At 41.4% G+C, this 26,049-nt stretch overlaps 1 protein-coding gene across 1 annotated transcript in view; it reads right to left on the bottom strand.

Moving 5' to 3' along the window:
* Positions 1 to 229: 229 nt before the first annotated feature.
* samd9l (sterile alpha motif domain containing 9 like) overlaps positions 230 to 26,049 on the bottom strand; it is a 33,149-nt gene continuing 7,329 nt past the window's right edge. The window contains exons 2-3 of the mRNA XM_079449318.1: positions 7,725 to 7,903; positions 230 to 5,711 (exon numbers count right to left, since the gene is read on the bottom strand). Coding sequence (XP_079305444.1) covers positions 1,165 to 5,711; positions 7,725 to 7,770 — 4,593 coding nt within the window. The 5' untranslated portion in view covers positions 7,771 to 7,903 and the 3' untranslated portion in view covers positions 230 to 1,164. The remainder of the gene's footprint in view (positions 5,712 to 7,724; positions 7,904 to 26,049) is intronic.

The raw sequence follows: 26,049 nt of genomic DNA, 5'->3' as shown, positions 1-26,049 counted from the left end.
CATGCTCCTGTTTAAATTATTATTTGACTTTCCCATGGTCCCCAAGATCTGTGTTGTTTAGAAAAGAGGGACAGATTGACAGGCGATGAAAACTGCAGGGTTTCCAGTACACAGGCTACAAAACTGCTTAAATTGAGCTCTTACTCATCCTGACCATCTCTTACTTAGACACGACCCCTATCCGCCCAAAAAGCAACACATACAAAATAAACAAAAAAAAAATGTCTTACAATGTAACATTTATGTATTTAACAGATGCTTTATCCAAAATAACTTACAGTACAAATGGGAGTGCATTTAACAATTTGTTAAAAGTTACATAAAAACCGGTGACAGTGTTGCATTTATGTACCTCTATCTCCCTCTTGTGGTTGTGATGTGACAACTGCCAGAAACAGTGTATTGGTTTAAAATGTGGCTCAAGTGTAAAGAAATGTATAAAAGGGGACACTAGCCAGGATTACATGTCAACTTTTAAAGCCTATATTAAGTAAAGATAGATAGATTTGTGTAAGCTATTGCATTCAGTGCAAAACCAAACTGTGGCAGCATTTTTGATAAGATAAATGCTTTGCAAATTCCCAGTAGAGATTTAGACTCCCTTGTATAGCCAAACGTATTTATACAGTAACAAATAATGCATTAATAGTTATTAATTATTTGGTCATGAAAAAAACATAATAATCAATATTTATCTGGAGAAAAGCGAACGTTCTTATTTCTGTCTCTCAGACACAAACACACTTCAAATGAAAAATAATAAATATCAGAAGTTTAGTAAATAACATAAAATATGGTCTATAGTAGTACATACAAAAAAGTTTATTTTAAGGTTATAATATGACTCTAAAATATATGTTTTTTCAGTATTCAGTATCAGTATTCACTGTACACAATAATACATTACTACTTTTGACAGTTAAAATTCCTTCTAGCTAAGAAAAAATGGCATAATGTGTAATAATAGATCATGTAATATAATGTAAGTTACCTATCCTATGCATATCATGCAAAATAAAAACGTTGATTATTGTGTTGAGTGATTTGTCTAAGCATAGTCTCTTAAAAACAAACATGGCATTACAGTCAATTCAAGATATTTGTCATCTGAAAACCATATCCAATTCTTCACTTGCTTATACCTAATGTTCTGCTAGCTTTTAATTATGTTCTTACTGTAATGTTGTAGGCAACGGGTCCTTTTAAAGTAAAGCCCAGGTAAAATGTGACATTCTCATTACTGTGGGGTACAGATGATGGATTCAGAGCTGGGATCTGAAATGTCTTTTCTGTGGGAATCTCTAGAAAGACCTTCTCATCCTCTGTCCACCCTGTGACACGTCTCAGCAATTTAGCAATTTCTGGCATTTTCCAGACTTCTCCACTGAACCATTTCTGACGTTTTTCTGAAACTGAGAACAATTTTGTTATTTTTTCAACTTTGCTCTTGTGGATAATTTTTTCAAATCCATGCCCATTGCCCAGGAAGAAATGGGTGTAGATCCTCTTTTTCCTTGGAGGGATGTCTTTTAATTTCTTTTCATAAGATCTCTGGAGGTGTTCAACAGCAGAGAGAACAATTTCATACTTGCGTTCTTTTTCCTTTTCAGTATCATGTTCTTCTGGCCAGAAAAGTAAGACAAGTAAGAAAAGAGCATTTGGGAAACATTTCTGTTTCTCTTTAGGGAACTGGTTACTCAACTTTTGCAGATCCTGAAATGCAGCTAACTTAGAAGACTGAGTTGAGAGGCAACTTAATGCAAAGTGTGTTGCTATGTAGTTAACAAGGTCCATTTGTAACATCTTTGCACTCATAGGATTGCTTGGGTAAAATGAAATAATGTTCTCAAGAACACTTTGAGGATCTTCATATTTTTGGTTTGTTAGGACGGAAAAGATGGTTGTGAAGGTTCCCCCACCCTTAGAATAAATCATCATACGTTTCATTAGAGGTGTTAACCTAACTTGTCTTAGATCTGTAGGTAAGGAATGATTGTTAAAGTATTTGCCATAATCAGAAGTCTTTTTAACCAGCCAGTGAATGGGATGCTTTACGGTCTTCTCAGAAGTCTTCTCCTCATCTCTGTTATGGTCAGTTTGGAAGAAACTCAAGTCCTCAGAAACCCATTGCAATGCATCCAGCATGATGTTCTGGAGGTTTTTCAGTTTACAATGAAAATGTTCCCATGGCTTTTCTAAATCCACAGGAATATAATCTGTGAGAAGGTATTTCATGAACTGGCAATGATTAGGTCTAGAGAAGACATGAAGGGAGGAAATGAGCTTCAGCAATACACATCCTACTTCTACTACCCCAACAAAACCAGCATTGTTCATGGTCTCATTGTCAGCAACAGCTGCCTTCTCACATGCCTGAAAACATTCAATTGCTTTGAGTGCAGTTTCCACAGCATCCACTGTGTTTTCTGGTGTTTTATCAATTTTCTCCATGGCTTTGCATTTTGCTGTAAACCACTGTCTGTATACTTGACCTTTGGTATCAAGAATGTAAGAATTGTTCGGCCTTTTTGCTACTGCAGTTTCTGCCCACTTTTCTGCTTCCTCAAATTTGTCATGCTTGTAATTGAGACGAGCCAGATGTTGAGCAAAAAGTGCATCCTCATTAAAACGCTTGTAGGCCTCCTTAAGAAGCTCGATAGCTTTGTCTGGACACTCATTCTCTCTCACGTGTTCAATCAGGGGGGAGAAAAAGCTGTCAAGTTCATCACCTTTAATAATTTTGTGTCGCGTTATGAACAGATCTCGTAAGAACTTCATGTATTGATCTCTACCAAACCTGTGCTCAAAAAGCACATCGTTGTTGAGAAGATCCAAAGCAAGATCACTCTGTTGTTGTGTGTCACCCAGAAGTTGGTGGAGGATTTCCTTTGCAACCAGTGGGTGAATGATTCTGATAGAAGTAATGTATGTGTTTTCATCCCTCAGATGTATTAAGACTAACTTAGCCTGCTCACTTAAAGCAGTCTCAAAGCAATGTTGTCGAAATCTGTCCACATAGAAGGACAGAGCAAGGAGGGATTCACAATGTGACAGTGACATAAAAGAATTCTGCAGATAAGTGTTAAGCAATGCCACATACTGAACAAGCTTAGTAACAACAGATGTGTGGTCAATGCCTTGAAGTAAATGCTTCACAAATTGCTTAACATACTCAGCGATTTTGTGGCTCTTAAAATCATCACACATCAGGACGAATGTTAGAATAAATTCTGGTTTGAATTGTTCTTCAAGCTTTTGTCGTTTTTTAGAAAATTGATTTTTTTCTGCGTCTGAAAGTTTGTGAGTAACAGAAACATTCCGTTGAGGGGACTCCTTGCACATTTTCTCTGGATGGTGAGACCGTCTACAACTTAGCAGAATGAAGCATAGAGTTCCACGTGCTATTTTCTTAGTATTGACAGCCACTTCCAATTCATACTTTACATCTTCCAAATACTCCTGCTCACAGTCTTCAAAGAGAAGGAGCACAGGAAGGGTTTTTTGGGGATCTTTCTCCTCATATTCCCGAAGCCAAACGGCAGCCTCCGAAACAACAGGCGCCGAGTAAGAATGTTTCACAACAGCACATCTTAGAGCCCTTCTGTTATTCCACAGTACCTGCCTTGCCACTGTACTGCCACCACTTCCAGGATGATGGTATATGTTGATACAACTGATAGATGCTCGATCTAAACTCCAAACAAGACAGTCGCTTAAAAGACTGTTGACGTCACTGTAAGCATCTCTTTGAATAACCTCCCCAACTACCTTTTTTTCTGCAAGCCAAAGATTCATCCAAGTTAATTTTCCTCCCTGGTAAAACTGCTGCTCAATTGTCTCCTTTTCAGACTCAATGATATCAAGGCATGTTTCTTCACAGTGGTTTAGACTCAGAATCTCCAAAGAACACCTCATTTCCTCCTCTCGAGGATCAAGAAAGCACTCCCCTTTAACATGGATTGGCAATCGCTTTGAGGCCCGTGTAGTGGTAGGTTGGACCTGCTGGAGGGTTGCATTAATCTGATTTATTGTCATACCAACAACACCTGAATTGTTCACTGTTTCCATGTCACAGGATTCCAGAGCATAGGTCTGCCATTTCTTGAAGTTTTCCTCTGATTCTGCAATGCATATAATGTCCTCATGTCCCTCCATATCAGTAATGAATTCATAGAATGTGTTAAGGAAAGGGGTTTCTACTGAAGAAGTAAGAAGAAAGATGACTTTAAAGGTTCCTTTGGGCAAGACATCTTTGCAGATCAGTGACACGCAATCTTTTAGGAGAGTCCTTTTTGTTTTTACCCAGGTCATTTCATTACAGGGAGGCTCGTTGCCTTTGAAATCACTTCGACCATTGCAAAATATCCAGCTGATTTGGTCAAACAAATGAAGGTGGCTCACAAAGTCTTTGATGCTCATGCCACTGGGAATTTTGTAGTTCTGCATGAAATGGCGATTTACCACATGGTGCCTATTGTATTCATGACATAACCCAGACACGTTAGAATTGTTATCAAAGTCAAACACACAGAACATGTTCATGTTAAGCAAAAAATCTATGCTTTGCAGATCCTTCTCCTGAAATCGGTTGGTAACAAGTATGTACCATTTGTCCTTGTCCATTTTTTTCTTTCCATCTGTCATGAGCATAATGAGCTTTTTTCCCAGGTTCTGGCATAGTTCTGGTGCTGTGAAATTATACCTTGTCTCTGCCTCTTCTCTCTGAGCATCTCTGAAAGGGATATATTGGTAGAACTCATTCAGGTCAACCACAGGTTCTGATTTAGAACCCACTCTACGATAAGCTGTTTTCTTTTCAAACTGAACTTTGTTCACCTTCTCGTTGAAATTAGGAAGGCAAACAGAGAACACATTATTTCTCACTTTGCTCACTGAGGGCTCAATATCAACCTCCACTACGTAATGTTCCTTGCTGCTGTTTGAACAAACTACCAGAATGAACTGCGGAACACCAATACACCGACGTATATGTTCACTTTGAAAGCTATCAAAACTCCTTTCAATGTAATCTAATGCATCACAGTACATGTCTTTTTCTCTAACAGGAATACCAACGATTTCACCATGAACATAACCAGCGTCACCTCTACTGTCCATCACACCAAAATGTATTGTGCCATTTGTACGCATATTTACACACCCTGTAGCAAACTTTAGCACTTCCTTTGCAAGCTTGGCCTGAAGTCTTTGGCGGTCCAGTGTTGCAGCAATTTTAAATGACTTATACTCATGACATGGAGTAATGAGATCAATAACACCTGATTCTGGCTCGAGTACATTGTTCTCTACATATGTAAAATCATCACCTTTTGTACCAAAAGGTCGTAGTTTTGAATCACCCTTTGTTTTAATCACAGACTCAGAATCTTCTTTAATTTCTTCCTTTCTGGAATCATAATTTTCAATTCCACTTCCCACATGGTAAATTTTTTGTTTCTCCAAACAGTCCTGCTGGTTCTGAGCTTTTGGTGAACTTTTAACTAACTCGTCTCTTTTTTTGATTATTAACAGTGCAGGCCCTGATTTCATTCCAGTCTCTTTTTTCAGAAAATCTTCTGAAAGTTCAATAAGGACACGGCCATCTACTTCCTCTTCATACAGTTTTTTAATGTAAGTTTCTTTAATTCCTATTGACCTTAACCAGTCGCTGACCATAGACTCAGTCCATGTTTGAGGATCATCTGGGCTTTCTGTAAACAGAAAAAAGTTTAGATTAATTAACTCTTTTAAATTACGTTCTAATTTGTAAGTACTTAAAAGCAATATTATAATAGCCCATGCCTTATTGGCTTCTAAAATTAATTTACAAATGTATACATTCTGCACCTGAAAAACAAAAAAAGTACACCGTAAGAATAGACATTAATATTATAATTAACAGTCTGGTGAGAACATATTTTAACAGAATGTCCACAGACGAAGATAAGATCCAATTCACTCGTTATTAATAATATTAATCCAATATATACAAGACGACGATGAAGAACGTCTCGGTTATGTATGTAACCTCTGTTCCCTGATGGAGGGAATGAAACGTTGTGCCGAACCGACAGATGGGGTTTGACTTGAGAACCTATCATCTTCTGACTATTTTTGAAAAGGCCAATGAAATTGGTCGAAATAAATTTGCTGCATTCATTGACGTTCATTTTGTGCTGAGGAGCCTGAGAGCATCTTTCGACTGCTTCAGCGGACAGTAATTGTTGTGGCATGATGTTGTGTCGAACTGACAGATGGCGTTCCTATTGAAAACGCCACAGCACTGTGCCGCATCACAATCTCTAGCGAAGCGACGCTGACTGGCCTGGGCGTGTCAGACGTGAGTGCAAAATTGTGACCATCCAGTGGACAGGCAGGGGTTCCCAGAGCATTGGCAAAGATGAGAGGCCCTGCCATCGGCCACCACAGACGCCACAGAGGCTTTGTTTGTCTAATGGCGAGAAGCCGTCTGGTACCGTAGGGCAATGGGGAAGCACTGTTTCCTCAATGAGGATGCACGCTACGGAGACCACTTCCTGCCGTAGGGAGGAGTATAGTGGAGGCACCAACATGGTCTCGCCGGGGACTAATACCTGTGGGGCACTAGGTCCGGTTAGAACTATGCGTGGATAACTCCGCTGATACCCGGCCAAGGGAGGCAGGAAGCCGCCATGAAGTGCTCATTGATGGATGGAATGGCCATTCTTCGCCCGAGGGGGAAGAAGGGAGGCAGAAATAGCGCACTGACCCGCCAGTCTCACCTGTTGGTACCATGCAAGACTCGTGTATTGGGCACAACACGGACGGACAAAAGCGCGCGAACTGGGCACAACACGGAAGGGGTTGGGTTTCCTCCCCGGTGGGGAGCACCTGCAGGTTCATCACCTGGTCCCAAAAGGGAGTGGTGGGAACTTTGGGCACGTAACCGGGCCGGGGTCTCAAGATAACGTGAGAGTGAGAGCCAATCCGTGGACACGGAGAATGCTTGTAGGTCTCCTACCCTCTTTTTGAAGTGAGCACCACCAGGAGAGCTGTCTTCATCAAGAGATGGTCTCGGATACCACAAGGTGCCCTTTCCCTGTGAAAGAAGTTACTTTGTATGGGGAATTGGCCAGGGGGAGTTGTCGTCCAGAGCATTAGCTCTTTTAGAGATTCACACTTTTAGTCAAAAAATTAAGAATGAATGAATGCAGCACACCGGCTGTCTTTTATACCCGGATATCCGGGGCCAATTTTCCTTGGCCTTTTCAAGTCAGTTAGAGATGATAGGTTCTCAAGTAAAACCCCATTCTGTCGACACAACGTCGGGAGACCGACAGAAAGGGAACAGCAGGTACATTCATTAGAATTAGCATCTCTTTATGAGTAGCTTTATGAATGATGATTGTGTAACAAAGTTCCATAAAAGGGAAGGAAGGAGGCGAGAACCGGCGAACATTTAAGCGAACTTTAAAAAAAAAAAAAAACACGTGGTAAAAGACCGGCAGCCACCTCACGGTAGACTACCGTCAACAAACCATAAACACAAACTTAACAAATGTCCGGGCCCAGTCCTCTCTCACTGACGGTCTGGTCGCTCGTCCTCTTATGCTCCCCAATCTCCTCTGTGATACGAGACCAGTGCGTGTACAGCTGACGCTCATTAACACTCACGCAACGGCCACGCATCCCGGCTCTCGTCCCGCCTACCTCGCTACAGATACTAATAGACGTTTCTTGTTTACCTGATGGAGGACGACATTTTGGGACTGGAGAGATGAAGCTGGCCATTACAGGAGCTGGAAGGAGGTAAATATGATGACAGGTGATGGCTGGAGATTGTTGAAGCACATCCAAACATTTATAATGGGTACTCCAACGAGGACCGCACCAGAGGCACCTGTGCTGTTTGATGGACCAGTGTCTAGAAAATAAAGTAAAGAAAATAAACATGTTAGTGTGCTTTCAATTCTCTTCTCTGTTATTATTTGATTTCAATAGTTCACTTTTAGCTCTAGTTTCAAGTGGGCAGGTGGGTTAGGGTAGTATATAGTTAGTATAATAATTCGGTTGGGATTTAAAGTTTATTTTGATGCTATTCTATATTTTTCCTAAACCGATTCCTATTTTAGTTGGGGTTGGGGCTAATTTAGGAGTTATTTGATTTTCACAAAAAAAAATTATATAACGCCAATAAACTGTATGATCCCTTCACAATATCAAGAAATACAATTCCCAGGCTCAGAAAAGTAATACACAACAATTCAGAATCACAACATCATTGAATAAACAGTTACAATCCACTATAAGAGAAAAATACGACTCTTGTGGGGTCCTCCTACATGCCGATGGGCAAAACGAGGGCATCTCATGCTTGTCTACAGAACACAGCGAATCCAAGCAGGGTGTGGACTCCGAACTTTTCTGGGTCCTCACGAAGGCTGTGGAAGAGCTGATTTTGGAGTGGTCTCCTCCGGAGGAACCCGCTGGCAGCCGCCTGGACGAATTGTTCTTGCTGGGGAGCCCTCAGGCGCCTCGTCAACGAACTTCACCGTTCTTCCCGGAAGTTCACAGCGAACTCACCCGGAAGTCACGACCATCTACTCGGCCTGTCTACGACCTTCTACTTCCTCCGCTCTCACCTCAATTGATGGCGCTGAGAAAAAAGGCTACGAGAAGTTGCCCCCCCTAGATGAGTCGGTGGCCGCACATCTGTGTCCGCCCACGGCCATCGGATGGACCTGGAAATGGTCAGGAAATCGCCACCCGATGTTGCAGCCGAAATCCTCTGCACGCCGTTGCGTGGATCCGCTATGAGATTGTCTGGCGACGCACATAGGAGACAGGTTCGAGCGTGACAGGGCTTGGGCAGTCCAATGAACACGGCCAGCCGTGACTGCAATACCGTTACCACGAACACTACTTTAGCACGCTGAAGCATGTGAGGTAGTTATCGTGCCAGTCTGTCTTGAGGATGGTGTGGTCGCACCCAAGACTACAGGACGCTGTAGGAGAAATTGCTTTTTAGAAATATGCTCTTTTAGACACCTCCGACCAGCTACTGAAACGCCCAGGGGAATCGCAAACGCCAGGACGAGTTCCGCTGCTCTTGTTTCGATATCTAGTCCTGATAGGTTGAAATGTTTGGATGGATTTTTTTGATTGAGACTGGATGTGATGGTGCGTTTCGAGCATCTGGGGAAACTGAAGAAGGCCAATTTGAACATAGGGTCAAGAAACAGCCTCTCTCTAGGTGCGCCAAAGTGCGCCCCTGCTAGCAAGCAATTATGCTGACCGAGCTCCTGCTTTAAATATCAGCATAATCAAAAGTTCTTATTTATTTATTTGTTGCACAATGTGTGCCTTGATTACTCATTTTGTTAATATAGGCAATTTATCTGATGTAGATGTTTTTTTATTTTCGTTTCTTATTTATTTTTTGCTTGATGTGCGTTGTGATGAATCATTTTGTTGAGTCTCTGTTTATTATAAGCAAATGTCATAGTACTTTTTATAATTTTGTTTGCGAAAGATATTAACCCCCCATTAATTCAAGAGACTGCCATTCCCGAATTGCAGCTATTTAAAAAATTTAAGTAAAATGCGTAATGTGCAGGGCCGCATCTTCGACCAGCCCACAGCAAATCCCCCACCATCGGTTTTTACACATCGATTAACAGGTGGAAAAATTTCATCACCTCTACATCCCTACCAGTAATAAATGTTTCACCGGAGATGATATGTGCAATGCAGAAAAATTGCCATTTCGTGCCAGGTTAACATTATCATTTACAATATATGTCAGGTCTCGGGTCTAGCACTCCCTATGTTGTTTGTGTTGTCTTCTGTCATTGTCGTGTCGAGCACGTGATGCTGTTGTGACAGCTCTCACGTGCTCGGAGTCTGCATGTTTTTCCCATTACCACTCGTTTCTTTAATTAGTCATTAGTTAAGTTAATTTCCCTCACCTGGTCATTCTTCTCCCTCACTTTGTACACGGCTGGTTTCCTCTTTCCTCATTTATTTCATTCCCTTTATATACTGTGTGTTCACCCTAGTCTGTTGTCAGACCTTTGTAGTTTCTGACCCATCCTAGTCATGTCTGGTAGTTTATCCCAGTTATTTGCCTTTGGGCATATCAAGCTCTTGTATTGTTAATTTGTGTTCACCGTGTTCTGTCCTGTCTTGACTCCAGCTTCTAGAACACTTCCGGGTGTGGTTTTCTCATCAGTGTTACCCAGCAACCGCTGCCTCCTGCTTCATCCTCTGCCACTGACTGGATCTTCCGGAGACGTTTTCGGCCCTAGTCAATCCGTGGGTGCGTCCATTCCGGAGGAATCTGAGTTCGGCTTATACAAAGCTTGGCAGTTTCTCTTCCCAGTCGTCGTCGGAGTCCTGGAAGGGGTTCCCAGATTACTTACGCCTCAGAGGACCACAACTCTACACGCTACTTCCTGGTTTGATTCTCTTATCTACGCATGGTCTTACCCTGAGTGCTTCCGCCTCGGATTTGTGCTAACCTTGAGTTTTTTACTACCCTGCCATGGGAATTTTCACGGACTGTGTTCTTCTAGTCCCGGGACTATAGATGGTAGCTCCGTCTTATTGGACTGTTTTGGGTGGGTGTATATTATCATCGCATTGTCTTTGCTGAGATCTGTCTATTATATCCTCTTGACTGTCGTGCCCTGTGACTATCTGAATTCTCCTGCAACGGCGATTAAGCCTGCCCTGTTCTCAATAAAGAGATACCTGTTATATTCTGCATCTGACTCCTGTGTGATCCATGACAATATAAGTGAAAACCATTATAACATTAGAACCGATGTTCCGTTTGCATAATTTGAGACAGAATACAGCGATCTTGCGAGCACTACTGACATTATTGCCTACAGATAACGGCATCTCAACACTCGTGTCCCATATGCGCATGCTATTCGCCAAGTATGTTGGCCTCTTAAATTTTATAATCAGAGAGGATAGATCCTCAAGTTCAAAGCTCCATCGGGGAAAAGACGTAACAGTTGTAACCGAGATGTTTCAGACCAATATGCCGTGTTCTCATAAATAGGTGAAAAAGCATTTTTGGCGCATGATGTAAAAATCCTAACAAAAAAAAACTAAACTAGGAAAAACCAATTGCAGGTCTTAGCAGAATAATAAGAACACCAATATACTGATGTTGATTGTCTTTCTCAAGCCAACATAATAAGGCATATTTTTTCTTTTAAATGGTAACATTAATCTGGTTTATTATATAATTTTTAATTGGAGTGGAAACTCCATTCATAATTTTTAATTGGAGTGGAAACTCCATTAATAATTTTTATTTGGAGTGGAAACTCCATTAATAATTTTAAATTGACTGGATGCTTAATTTCTGCTTGAAGATCTAGAAATCATCCGCTATGAAAACATCAGAAAATGTCTTAGAAAAGGCAGTTTTACATACTATATATTCTTAACCATAAACGTCTTACAGACCAGGGCTCTACATAAAGGACCAGCATGGGAGATGCTCGGGCCAGTTGAGAGAACAGTCACTTGCCAATAGGGACAGTGCTGTACACACCCGTCGCTATGGGCGGGCCATAGGGGGCCGGGCCCGCCCCCAAAAATGCTTGTGCCCCCCCACTTGAGGCACAGATCTCTTAAAAAATACAGTAATTTTATATTATCATAGTTGCTAATTTTGTTTTGCATTAATGTTGCATTCTTTATCATTAAAACATTAATATATAAAGAAACAATGGTGTGATTTTGTTTGATTGATGGGAATCTACACTGCAACAGCCTATCACGGCCTTACTAAAAAGAACGTTAGGCTACGTACTTGACGTTGCCTACGTCAGTGTAGCCGCTCAACAGTTACCGCAAATTTTTAAAAACTGGATGAGTTTTCGCTTACTCGCTTCAGATCATAGACCGTATATAAGAAGATGGATATCCGTAAGTGGTTGAAAAGCCCACCAACAGTCTCCTCTGCCACAATTGAAACGACACCGACGCCTGATGTTGGAGAAGGAGACCCTGGACGACAGGCTGAGCCTGATGCTAGCTCCGTGGAGCCCGACCAGGGGCCTGGCAGGTCAAGTGAAACCGCGACTGGGGCAGCATTTGGGCCACAACAACTGCCTGTTGAATCAGTGGGTGTGAGTGACCTCGGCACAGATAAACCCAAACAGGTTGTGTTGAAGAAATATCCAGTTAAAATGTTTGGTTCAAAAAAGCGATCATTTTCCTCTAGCTGGTATTTGAACAGGGCCTGGCTTGAGTACTCGGTGGAAAAGGACTCCGCATTTTGTTATGCCTGCAGGAAATTCAAATCTGCATCATCGGACGCGTCCTTCTCCATTAAGGGATTCAATGATTGGAAACATGCAATCGAAACAGGCAAGGGCTTAAATAAGCATGCAGCTTCAAAAGAACATTTAGCATGTGAAGCAATGTGGAGAGATTCAGAAAAACGTAGAGAGACAGGAAAAGAGATTTCCACTCTCTTAAATTCAGAGCAACTGGCTCGCAACAGATACTACATGTCAGTCGTAATTGTGCAACAGCAATGTGTGAAAACTCATTTTCCACGCTCAAAAGCGTCTTCTCAGAGCATCGGCGCAGTATGCTGCACAAACGCAAGGCCCAGCTGATTCAGCTTGCTTTTGAAAAGGACCTCACTCACAAGTTTAAGTCCGAGTGGAAGGACACTTTGATGAGGAGGTTCTGCTCGGAGAAACGCCGCCTCCCGCTGTACTGACAGGAGGGACTGGAGAGAGGACAGCGCTGCCTCCACTCAAAGTACCGGTAGGTTCAAAGTCTCTGTGTGTGTGTGTGTGTGTGTCATGGCAATGCATATCTCTCTGTTGACTGCTTTAAAATGCAATGTTTGAGAGATGCTACTGGTGTTACATCTAATATGTTGTATAGTCAAGTGTTTTATGGATATTCATAAAATTGCTTCTATGTAATGTGGTGTAGGCTATAGGCTATCGCTGTTGGTTCTGTTTAAGGTGATGATTACGTGCTGCGCGAATAGAGTATGCGATTATTATAAGTATACGTACTGTAGGCTAATAATAAGTGTGCCCTCCCATGCATTTCATATGCCCCCCTTAAGACTCTGGCGACTCTGGGTCTGGCGACGGGTCTGGTGCTGTAACATCTAGTAAATTATAATTTGTAAGTTTTTACTTGCCTATGTAAATATTCTCAAGAAGATGCTAACAAGGACTGGATTTGGTTCTTATGTACTGATTGAGATACGCACGACCAAAAGGCAGCATCAGACAATGCTCAAAATACTGATTTGAGTTCTCTTTCATGTCTTCTCACACTTAGGCTAGACACATAATACGCTATTATTAGCCCGGATCTCTCAATCTTGATATGGTTACCTATAGAGCATCGCATTATCTTTAAACAAAATTGCTTATTACCTATAAAGCCCTAAATGGTTTAGCTCCTCACTACCTGAGTGAATTTCTCTTGTATTACAGTCCTTCACGTGTACTACGCTCTCGGGCGTCCGGTCAGTTGATAATTAGAATTTCAAAATGAAGTGCAGGTGTTAGATCCGTTTCCTATCAGCACCTAAGCTTTGGACCAGTCTTCCTTGCACTGTCCGGGAGGCAGACACACTATCAGTTGAAATCTAGACTAAAGACGTTTAGGCTGCATTAGATCAACCGGGACCAAGAACACCTCCGATAACAATTTATGTACTTGTTGCATCAAAGAGCGCAGAACAGAACTATACTCTTAGCCAGTCTTGTCTAATTGTTCCAAGGTTACCACAACAGGCAGGATGCAGTTCATGCCCAGACCTGATAGTAGAGCGGGCAATGGGAAGCGGCGACCTGACAAGAGCTGAGATGATAGAGCTGGATAAAGAAGTCATTATATATTTATAATTTACCTTTATTTATTTAGCCTTGTTGTGCAAGCACTGTCGAGCTTGTGTAGAGGTTGCAGCTTTTGCCAGAGCAGAACTGGAATCCCCTGGTTGGGCCTGGGTTTTCTTGAGGATTTATTACTCAATTGGAGATTTGGGTTCCTCGCCACTGTTTGCATACAGTTTGACTTGAGAACCTATCATCTCCGATTCTACTTTGAAAAGGCCAATAAACTTGGCGAATGGCTTTGGCCGGTCGAGCCCAGGACGAGGCCGACGTGGAGATGTCAGTCGTGTTGCCCAGATTGGCCCTATTCCTGGTACCTGGACATGGAACCCAGGGGAACGGCGTTCCGCCCTGGTGCCAGTTTCCCAAAAGTGCACGGAAAGCGGGAACGCCCCCTATGGCATGTTCGCGGCAGATGGGCTTGGTCGCTGTGACATCCCTTGACTCTGGAGCAGCTAAGGGGTATTTCGGTATCCCAGGTAGAGCATTCTATCGTGGCACAAGTGCACTTGTGTCCACAGACGTCCCACCTGGAGGCACCAACCAAGGCACCCTTCCAAAGCTGGTTTGTCCTCGCGATCACTGATGTTGAGGGCTTACACTGCGGCGGGTCAGCTGCCTCTGCCCTTCACGCCATGGCCATCCTGCAGATACACCAGGCTAAGGTGTGGTTAGACGAGGGAAAGCAGGATCCAGTGGTTATGCAGTGTCTGCACACCGCCATAGACCTCGCTCTCCGGGCAACCAAAGTGATGTCCACTCATGTAGTCCAAGAGAGTCACCTCTGGCTCAATTCTGCGCAGCTGGGAGGCGTAGAGTTTGTTTTCTTGATGCACCCATCGCACAGCCTGGGCTGCTTGGTGACACCGCCGAGGAATTTTGAGTCTTTTGATGAAATAGCAGACGTGGCCATCAGCCTCTCGGCCGTGACCCAGTCCCCACCAGGGCATCGAGGTCCCGGTTGGCGTCTGCATCCCAGCAGCCCCACCCCTCCATACCTCTGGCTTCTCAGGGCCTGGTGCCCACTTGGTCTCCAGGAGAGCGTAATTGGGTCCCCACAGTATGCAACAGCCTCAATTCAACGTTGTGACATGCCATTTCCGCAGCCTTCCGCACCCTCCACGCAACGGTGCATTCAGCAGCGAAGACTTGCGTCAGGTAAGTCAGCAGACCTGCTCGCCCCCCAGGGCCCTGACCCTGGCGGGACAGCCGGGCTGCCACCACAGAACCTCCTCCCCACGGAGGCAATGAAGCAGATCTCCCCTCTAGTTCCTCCCTCAAAATGTCTGGGGGCCTGGCCACAGCTCCCCAGCACGTCACGGTACTTAGTGAGGATGATCCGTCTCGGCAACGCGATCGGTTGCCAGGCACTCGCCCAAGTCTCGGGACATTCTCTAACCTCGCCAGAGGCGAGACCTTTACCGTGCTTCGGCTCGAGGTCACAACCCTTCTGTGTAAGGGGGAAATTGAGCCCGTCCCTCTGGCGGAGATTTCTTAGAGGTGACAACCCCTACTTCATTGCCCCCGAGTAAGATGAGGGGCTGCGCTCCATCCTGCAAGGTTGACGTGGAGGCGCATCCTGGAGTCCGTCTGACATCGGGATTGGTTTGTAGTTATTGACCCGAAGGATGTGTACTTCCTGCCTTGATCTCCGGCAGACCGTTTCTTCGGTTTAGCTCTCAAGGGTCAAGCTTACAAGTACAGCCTCCTCCCCCTAGGTCTGGCCCTAACTCCCCCCGGGAGCAGGGCGTGCGTATGCTAACTATCTTCACGACTGACCTCTCTTGGCACTCGTGGGATCTGTGGACTACGCACAGGGACCATGTGCCCGGCACCTCGACCGAATAGGCCTATGGGTCAACCAGGACAAGAGCTAGACCACTACCTGTTGAGAGAAGAGGTTTAGTCTGTCAAGTATTCTTAGAAGAAGTGTGTTTTTAAGTAGTGGATAGAGATGAAAAAGGGGGTGTCACATGTGCCCTTTTGGGCTGTTGGAAGATGAGGCGTGCTGCTGCATTTTGAACCAGGTGAAGTGGTTTGATAGCCTTTGCAGGAAGACCAGCAAAGAGAGCATTGCAGTAGTCCAACCTTGAGATGACCAGGGCCTGAACAAGGAGTTGCGCCAAATGTTCAGTGAGGTAGGGTCTAACCTTGCGAATGTTAAATAAGGCATATCAGCATGTGTTACCATACAGTATGCCTCCTGAGAGCATGCCCAGTCGATGCTGTGCTGCCTGGCCCTGATCAGGCAGCAGTTAGCGGTTGCATTGGCTTCAGAGTCGGGTTTCCTGGAGAGCGTGGCACAACGGCACAGGGCATGTCCCCTTCACGTCGATCTGCTGGCGCACCCTATAGAGATGCGCGGATGAGCTAAAATGTCACCCTCATCCGCTGCTTCAAATCAATTATCCACCCGCCATCCGCCCGCACATATCATTTTCTATGATATAGATATCCGCACCCGACCCGCAACCGATCGTCACTTTAATTCATCTAATTATTTTCTTCAAGCATGATGTTTGCATGATCAGATTCAGTGACGTTAGAACTAGTCTGTCAATATCCGATATTAAAATGATACGCTAATTGTAAAATGCTTTTAAATGAACATTTATTTGTATGACAAAAAGTTTGGCTTCGGCCACACAAACACAGCTCAAATAATTTAAAATATTATAATGGAACATTCCTAAAACAGATATTCAAAGTAACAATAAAGAACTTTTTTTCTTTCCAGAAAAGAGAACAAAGTCCGATAACAAAACGGTGCCAATTCAGCATTAGCTACTTGGCCTTTTCTTTTGCACTGTGCAAACACAGAATAGCATCTACTGTGCCTGGATTCAAACGATTCCGCCTCGCCTCTAAAACCCGCGCTAAATGAGCGTTCGCTTGCACAGCTTGATGCAGGAATGCACAATATTCTCCTAGCAAGGTGAGACGTAAATAAGTCGTGGGAATAAGCGATCTTGTTTGTCCCAGAATAACACATTTTCCTCTGAGGACTCATCTAACTGAAAGTTTCTCCCGGATCTGTTTCGCCTCCATTTCTGCTTTAAGAAAAGGACCACCTCCACTGTCGACACCCGCGTATTTCTTTTACGAGTGCAAAGTTGCCGGTTGCCTGGTTGAAACTGCTATTAAAACACATTCGTATTTTAAAGAATGTTGTTATAAATAATTGTATTATTAACGAATGATCTCATCAACCCGCGACCCACCCGCAATTAATCAGAATATATTTTTTATTAAACAAACGTTGGCGAGGAACCCAAAACTGCATTGGTGGAGAAAAAAAACCTCAGGGGGAAACCAGGCCTAACCAGGGGATTTACCCTGTAACTTCACTTAGTTTTAACCATTTTATACAATCTACAAAAAAACATTTGGTTAACCTACGTCACTTATACTAAAATCAAGGTTAATTTCCCAAGGGTTCCTCAATTAAATATCTTACATGCTAATCAACTATCTAATGTAGGCCTCACTTTTGGAATCCAGTCATCAGAACAAAAAGGAATTATGCACTAAATTATGTAGCAATATGTAGCAATAAACAATGAAGTGTCAAGCAAATCGCAAGTCCAGTACAGTGTACCACAGGGCTCAGTCTTATGGCCTATGCTCTTCGCATTATACATGCTACCTCTAGTAGATATAATAAAGCGACACAAAGTTAGCTTTCACTGTTGCTGATGATACACAACTTTATATTTCCTCAAAGCCTCATGAAACACATCAATTCCATCGAATAGTGGAATACATAGTCGATATAAAAAAGTGGGTGAGTAAAAATGTCTTATTACTGAACTCGGACAAAACAGAAGTGTTACTTATTAGACCGAAAACTGCCATATTTAACAAACAAGAATACTGCATACCTATTGATGAATGTTCCATAAAACCTTCATCTTCAGCAAAGAATCTTGGCATTTTATTCGATAGTTTTCGAGAGCCAGGTCGCCAGCACCTGTAAAATAGCGTTTTTCCATCTAAGAAATATATCTAAACTATGTCATATGATGTCACCATCAGATGCAGATTAGCTAATTCATGCCTCTATGACATCAAGACTAGATAACTGTAATGCACTAGGTGGTTGCCCTGCAGGCCTGTTACCAAATCTCCAACTGGTCCAAAATGCAGCAGCTTGAGTTCTTAGACGTACAAAAAAGTATGAGCATTTTAGCCCGGTTCAGTCAACCTTGCACTGGTTACTTTGCATTGCATTACCTTTGCTTATTGCCTATACAGCCCTGCATGGTTTAGCTCCTCAATACTTGAGTGAACTTCTCTTGTATTACAGTCCTTCAGGTGCAATACGCTCTCAGGCGTCCGGTCATTTGGAATTACCTATAATTTCAAAATCAAGTGTAGGCGGCAGATCCTGTTCCTATCTAGCACCTAGACTTTGGAACAGTCTTCCACCGCACTGTCCAGGGAGGCAGACACACTCGGTCAGTTTAAATATAGACTAAAGACGCATCTTTTTAATCTTGCATACACTACACAAGCATAATATACACTCACTTAAAGGATTATTAGGAGCACCTGTTCAATTTCTCATTAATGCAATTTTCTAATACACCAATCACATGGCAGTTGCTTCAATGCATTTAGGGGTGTGGTCCTGGTCAAGACAATCTGCTGAGCTCCAAACTGAATGTCAGAATGGGAAAGAAAGGTGATTTAAGCAATTTTGAGCGTGGCATGGTTGTTGGTGCCAGACGAGCCAGTCTGAGTATTTCACAATCTGCTCAGTTACTGGGATTTTCACGCACAACCATTTTTTAGGGTTTACAAAGAATGGTATGAAAATGGAAAAACATCCAGTATGCGGCAGTCCTGTAGGAGAAAATGCCTTGTTGATGCTAGAGGTCAGAGGAGAATGGGCCGACTGATTAAAGCTGATAGAAGAGCAACTTTGACTATAATAACCACTCGTTACAACCGAGGTATGCAGCAAAGCATTTGTGAAGCCACAACACACACAACCTTGAGGCGGATGGGCTACAACAGCAGAAGACTCCACCGGGTACCACTCATCTCCACTACAAATAGGAAAAAGGGGCTACAATTTGCACGATCTCACCAAAAATGGACAGTTGAAGATTGGAAAATGTTGCCTGGTCTGATGAGTCTCGATTTCTGTTGAGACATTCAGATGGTAGAGTCAGAATTTGGCGTAAACAGATAGAGAACATGGATCCACTATGCCTTGTTACCACTGTGCAGGCTGGTGGTAGTCTAATGGTGTGGGGGATGTTTTCTTTGCACACTTTAGACCCCTTAGTGCCAATTGGGCATAATTTAAATGCCACGGCCTACCTGAGCATTGTTTCTGACCATGTCCATCCCTTTATGACCACCATGTACCGATCCTCTGATGGCTACTTCCAGCAGGATAATGCACCATGTCACAAAGCTCGAATAATTTCAAATTGGTTTCTTGAACATGACAATGAGTTCACTGTACTAAAATGGCCCCCAGTCACCAGATCTCAACCCAATAGAGCATCTTTGGGATGTGGTGGAACGGGAGCTTCGTTCCCTGGATGTGCATTCCACAAATCTCCATCAACTGCAAGATGCTATCGTATCAATATGGGCCAACATTTCTAAAGAATGCTTTCAGCACCTTGTAGAATTAAGGCAGTCCTGAAGGAGAAAGGGGGTCAAACACAGTATTAGTATGGTGTTCCTAATAATCCTTTAGGTGAGTGTATATATTCAGAAGGTTTAGGCTGCACTAGTTAGATCAATCGGAACCAGGAACACTTCCCATAACAACTGATGCATCAAAGAGTGCAGAACAGTACTCTACTCTCAGCCAGTCTTGTCTCATTGTTCCAAGGTTACTAGAGCGGGCAGAATGCAGTCCATGGTTACCAGAGCCGTGCCCAGACCTGACAAAAGCTGTGATGATATTGCTGGACAAAGAACGTGGCGACCCTACAAAATTTCAGCCGCAATTAGATTATTAATGATAATCTTAAATAGATTTTTTTTTTGCCTTGTTGTGCAAGCACTGTCGAGCTTGTGCAGAGGCTGCAGCTTTTGCCCGAGGGGAACTGGAATCCCCTGGTTAGGCCTGGTTTCCCTCTGAGTTTTTTTTCTCCTCCAATGGAGTTTTGGGTTCCTCGCCACCGTTTGCATACTGTTATTCAATGTTTGCCTGGCCGGGGTGGCTGCTAGAATTTTATAGTTTTATTTAATTAACACTGCAAATATCTGTCTGATATTTTATATGTTTTGCTTATAGTCGATGTTTTTTGTACAGCTGCTTTGAAAATGTAAATTGTAAAAAGCGTTAAATAAATAAAGCTGACTTGACTTGACTTAAATTCAGCACAAGAAAAATACTAATCTGATGTCAAATTTAGATTTTTTTTTGTTTGAACTGTAAGCCATAATCGCCCACTAGCCTACTATATGCATTATATATCCAATTGCATGCATTATACAAAAATAAGCTTAAGAAATAAAATTGTCTGCAGTTCAAATGCTATCGTGATAAAAATGCCTAACCTAGTAGCATTCTGATATAAAAATAAAACAGCTCCCATTCTGCAGTGAATTTTTTTTACCCCCCAAAAAATTTTAAATAAATGAAACAAACACACAAAATTATGACTATCCGTCATATTTTATTATAACAACATAAGTGAAAGAGAAAAATATATTTCTCCAAATACTTTTTTTTGTGCACATGATGGCTTTCACCTTTTCCTGTCCATCTCTGTTTATTTGGCACTCGACAATCAACAGATTTCCCATCCCCGCCCCCCAACACTGTCACTCACGTCACGAAACGAGTCACAGCTAGAAAGACTAAACCAATTCACATTGGTGAGGTGACAAGTAATCGTTTTGTATTACTTATTTTTTATAAGCCATTTCACACAATTCAGAAAAACTAAAATGTGCAGGAACTATAGGCCTGTATTCATTACATTATGAATAAAATGTGCTTTGTTTGTAAGAATGTCCCCAGCCGGCATATGACCGACCTTCAACGTTGAAATATGGTTGAAATAATGTCAGTTGTTATTTCAACGTTGAAACAATGTTGAAACAAGATTAAATGCTTAACGTTGAAAAACGTGAACAGAAACGCTCATAAATCAACGTTGAAATTAGATCAAGATCTAAACTTTATATCAACATCATGTCTTCCATGCATCTTCAACAATCACAACTTTCGGTAAGTCTCGTCTTATTGTATTTAATATATATACACACAACACACACATATATATAAATAAGCAATAAAAGCTTATTTAGCTGTTTCGTGTGTTTTTTCTTTTACCTTAGTAGTGTCGCGAGATTGCACGAGGTTACGGTTCACGTCACGTCAGTCAGTGAGGCGGGAAAGCGCGGAGTGACGTGACGAGGACGACGACTACAATTTACTGAAGTAAGTCGATATTATAACAAAAATAATTTAAGACTACACATTATGTCAATTTATGGAGAATTTTAAAGCCACCGTTTAAGGTTAACGTGATGGGTTAGAAAATGTTTGGATCTACGTCACTGAGGCTTTTGCCACTTGCTTTACATTTGTTCTGGTGATGTTTTGAGAGAAAAGTATGTAACTTATAACAATTATACGTTATATGAACGTTTATTTCTGACACCCAGTGAGGTTGTTCCATGAGATGTAGCGTTGTACACAAGCCTAAAACAGCTCACAGAAATATTTCGACCAACACATTAACTAACAGCAGCGCGGCCGCCATTTTAAAGTGAAAATGTGAACTAGATAAGACGGAACCCGACAAAATGCAACATAAGATATAGGAAAATAGCTAAAGGAATGTTTGTAAATCCACTCCAAAAAATGCTTTTTTGATAAGTGTACAGTGCGACCGCCATTTGGGGTGAAAATGTGAATAGCCTACGGTAAATGTGAAGCGGTGAAATGTTGTTTATTGGTCCATATGTTAATTCTGCTAGAATTTGATAGTCTCATTTAAATTAACTCTGCATATAGGAATTTATTGTGTGTCTGATATTTGACCTGTGTTTTGAATTCCACAACCTTTTATGTTTTACTTATAGTCATTTTGTTTTCTTGTACAGCTGCTTTGTAACAATGAAAATTGTAAAAAGCGCTATATAAATAAAGCTGACTTGACTTGACTTGACTTAATTATTAAATACACAATTTCACTATATTATCAATCACACTGATTAATTTTAACAATGCTAGGCCTTTATTTAAATTTACAAATCTTGATAAGAAATTTTTTGTGCCATACATTGTATTATGTGTCAAAAAAAAGCATCTGCTTAATGAATAAATGTCAATGTCAATATGCATGTTTTGTGTGCTGCTTTAATTAACTGTCTTAACTTTCTTTATTGTTTAACACTTTCTAAAAGCTTTGTACATTCATGTTTGTTTTTCAGAACTCTTTCCAATGTTGTGATTTCACAGATGAATTTAAAGGGGAAAATGCGGGAAGCTGCCATTTTCAGAGTCTCTGCTATGCCAGATAAATGCCAGTGGTAGGTAAAAATAAATGAAATTGCATGCATAAAATATACTGTGTGCTTATGCTAATGAGTGCTTATCCAAATGACAATTTAGGAAATGTTTCAAGTTAAAACAACAAAGTAGTGTTTTGGCTTCACAAGTCAAATGTTTGCACATATTTCTTAAGACACAGGGCAACCTATATGTGATCCCAATTGATCGATTTCGGTACATTTTTTTCAACAACAGGGTTTTTTAAGGCTGAAATATACATGAAACTATGTTTTGTTTTTCTCTTTAGATGCTGTCATCTACACACACAACACAAGACGGACAAAAAATATTACAGACTTAAGATATGCTCCAGAGAGGATAGGCGGTGGTGGCTGTAAAAAGACACTTCACTGATGACCCACTCCAGTTAAAAATAATTTGATGAAAATGAATTTGTTTTGTGTGCCTGAGTGTGTGCGCATGCGCGTGTGATTTTAATTTTGTTGAATGAGAAAAAATAAAGTGGGTGTAAAAATATTACTGTTTATTTTTATTCTGTCTTATCTGTATGTATACAAGTGGACTCTCAAACCTGCACTTAAGAGCATCCAAAAGGAATTAATTAAAAATATTCTACAGTTATTAGAGAGATAAAACATAATTTTTTAGGCCAATGTAAAATTGTTAGAATTACTTTCAACAAGAAGTATCTCCACAGAAAATCACACTACACGTTAATTATTCATTTAATATTGAAAAACCATTAAAACTGTAGCAATTTCAATGCTTTACTATGGGGATAAAAACAATAAAGCAATTATTATACAACGTCGATTTCTGACCGCAATTCAACTACGTTGAAAGGTAAGACGGTGAAACAACGTTGCTATTTCAACGTTGATTCAATTTGCAAAACCGAAACGTAGGCTAATTCAACGTTGATTCAACCTTGGTCCTTGACGTTGATTCAACGGTGAATCAACGTTGAATTGTCAGCTGGGTCGAGGTGGTGTGTGACTGACTTTAGCCCGTTAATTGAATTTGCGTCATGGGAGGAGCTTATGCCGCACGCTATGTCATAATCACGGTCTCGAATTTTCGCCAAAATTCAGATTTTTCAAACGAATCGCACCGCAAGTAGGTCATCGCGTCTTTGCATTGACTTAACATGTAAATAACTCGCGCTTAACGCTTCATTAACGCGTGCGGTGTAAACACACTATTACCCAGAGGTGAAATATCCCCTTCCTCTTCTCACACACACGGCACCTTCTCAGCATGCAGGGCACCAATTTGCCAATTCCCCAGACAATGAATCAATGATAGATAATAGGCTTGTTTGAGATGAGCAAAATCTGCGCAGAACCGATCACCGGTGATCACCGCGAGCTGCATGCCGGTTAGAAAGTGTCCGAGTTACGTCCGCCTTGCTCTGATGTCATGCTGACGTGTGCCAAAAAAACTCTCGCGACGGCGAGGCGGCTGTGTCGGATTGAGCAGTCGAGCGCAGTTGCTCTCCTCCGACTGCGCTATTCAAATATGGCGTTCCAAAGGGTCCAAAAAAATGACTAACCAGCACACACACGTCTCACTGAACGTCTCACTCCGCGTCTTAACTTTTTTTAAATTCTGCTATTTATTGCATTGAATTCAAGACGCAGACGAGACGTTGACGTGACGTAGACGTCACGTAAATCACGTGTAGCAGTGAAGCGTCCAGTTAGTATGGAAGGCCAATAGGGTCAAAAACGCGCGAATTTTAACACGTCAACAACACGTTAAGTACGTGTGCTTTACGTGTACTTTACGCGTACTTTACGTGTACTTTACGCGTGAAAAATTAACGTGTACTTTACGTGTATTTAACACGTACTTAACGTGTTAAATACACGTCAAGTACACGTAGAATACACGTAAACAACGCGTGATTCAGACACCGGTTTCCAGTTTAAACGGGTCAATATCATTGGCTGCCTACGAATTGGGTCAAACCATTTCTGCACACTTGGGGGGTTGCCTGCTGCTCATAGGCTACATGCTACCACCATGAAAGATCCTTTTGTTTATTTGTAATTTTCTTGTGAAGCCCACACGTATAGTAAAAATTAAGTTTATTAAGATAAGATAAAAGTTATCTAGAAATTCAGTTTTCTAACAAAAAGTTACAAATGTGGTTCTTTATAATTCTGATACAATCCATTGTAATGAATTTCGATTTTTGGTAAACAACAAACTTTTAAAGACTGAGATAAAGTTGCTGCTATGACCAGTAGGGTGCACTCAAAATACCACAGAAGCCAAATGAATAAATGTAAATGTAAATGTAAATGTAGAAGTGCCATATTACAGGATCGAAATCAAATCACAATAGATATCAATGAAATAAGATACTGACACATGCTTTTTTCTGTAATAGCCCATCCCAGGTCATACTCATGATTTATATAAGACACTTATATCACTGCAATACATTAAACTGCAATGCTCAGCTTTACTCCACGTTTTCAACTGTATAGTTTTAACAGTAGAATATGTTTACAAGTAATCTTATTTCTGAGATATGCTTTTATTTCTTGAGAAATGGTACCATGGCCAAATGTACAACAAATAGAAATATGATATAAATACATTAACTGGTTTCAAAATAGATATAGTCTATGTTATGATAAGGCTTAAATATAAATATAAGGCTATGTTATGTTAAGTCTGTAACAAAAAAAACCACCTTAACAGTTGTACCTGTAAGAAAAACAGTCAACAAACCAATAAGAATATTTAGTTTTATTTCCAAATTACAATAAAAAATATAGCTGCAGAAACTGTGACAATGGGATAATGATACCAACTTGTAGGGGAGAGATTCAGCGCTACAGGAAGACTGTAAGATACAATAAGGTGGACTTCAAAATTTAGTTTCTACGCATACAGCATCCACCTGAAGGTTGTGTGTGCAAATAATTTTAGCTGAATGCACAACCTGCTCTCCCCTGACCTTACGGGACATGTAAGATAATTAAGTTTGAGTTTAAGCAGGACAAAAATGACATAAAATGTAGAATAACTATAAAGAAAAAAGACAAGACAATATGTGTGAGCTTCAGTTGAATATCAGAAACAAACATGAAAAACTGCTGTTAAATCCTAACCCTGCCAAAATGACCATAAGTACAGAATTAGGCAAATAATGTATATCACCACTATAATTTGTGTATGAAGTGCAGACTAGTGTCCAACAGACAGAAGGATAACATCTCCACATAACTCCTAGCGATTGTCCCTGAGATCCTGAGGATGGCAGCTTGATGGTGTGACACTTTATTAATGAGAGATAATGATGTCAAGAGCCAATGATTAAAGGGTAAATTTTAGGAGCAAAAAAGTTTTGAAATTTTGGACTGTTGTAGCGCAAGAGGGTTTAAGTTAGAGACCCCCAATTTGCTATGGTAAGATATGAAACCACTTTTGGCCAATTTAAGAGATAGTTTAATTGCATTTGACCGGATTGTGTTCGTGGTAAAGATACTCATGTCACAAGAGACCGCCTGCTCTCTGCCTTTGGACATAATCCATTAACATTCTGGGACTTGCATTAGCCTGATAGGATTTAAATTTTGCAGGTTAAAGAACTAACAGTTTGGTTTAAAGACAAAAACATACCAAGAACTATGTTTTTGCACCATTACCGATTTCTAACACACA

This window comes from Barbatula barbatula (genome assembly GCF_947034865.1).
Source record: "Barbatula barbatula genome assembly, chromosome: 24".
Lineage (NCBI taxonomy): Eukaryota > Metazoa > Chordata > Actinopteri > Cypriniformes > Nemacheilidae > Barbatula > Barbatula barbatula.
This window is presented reverse-complemented; position numbering and strand designations above follow the sequence as displayed.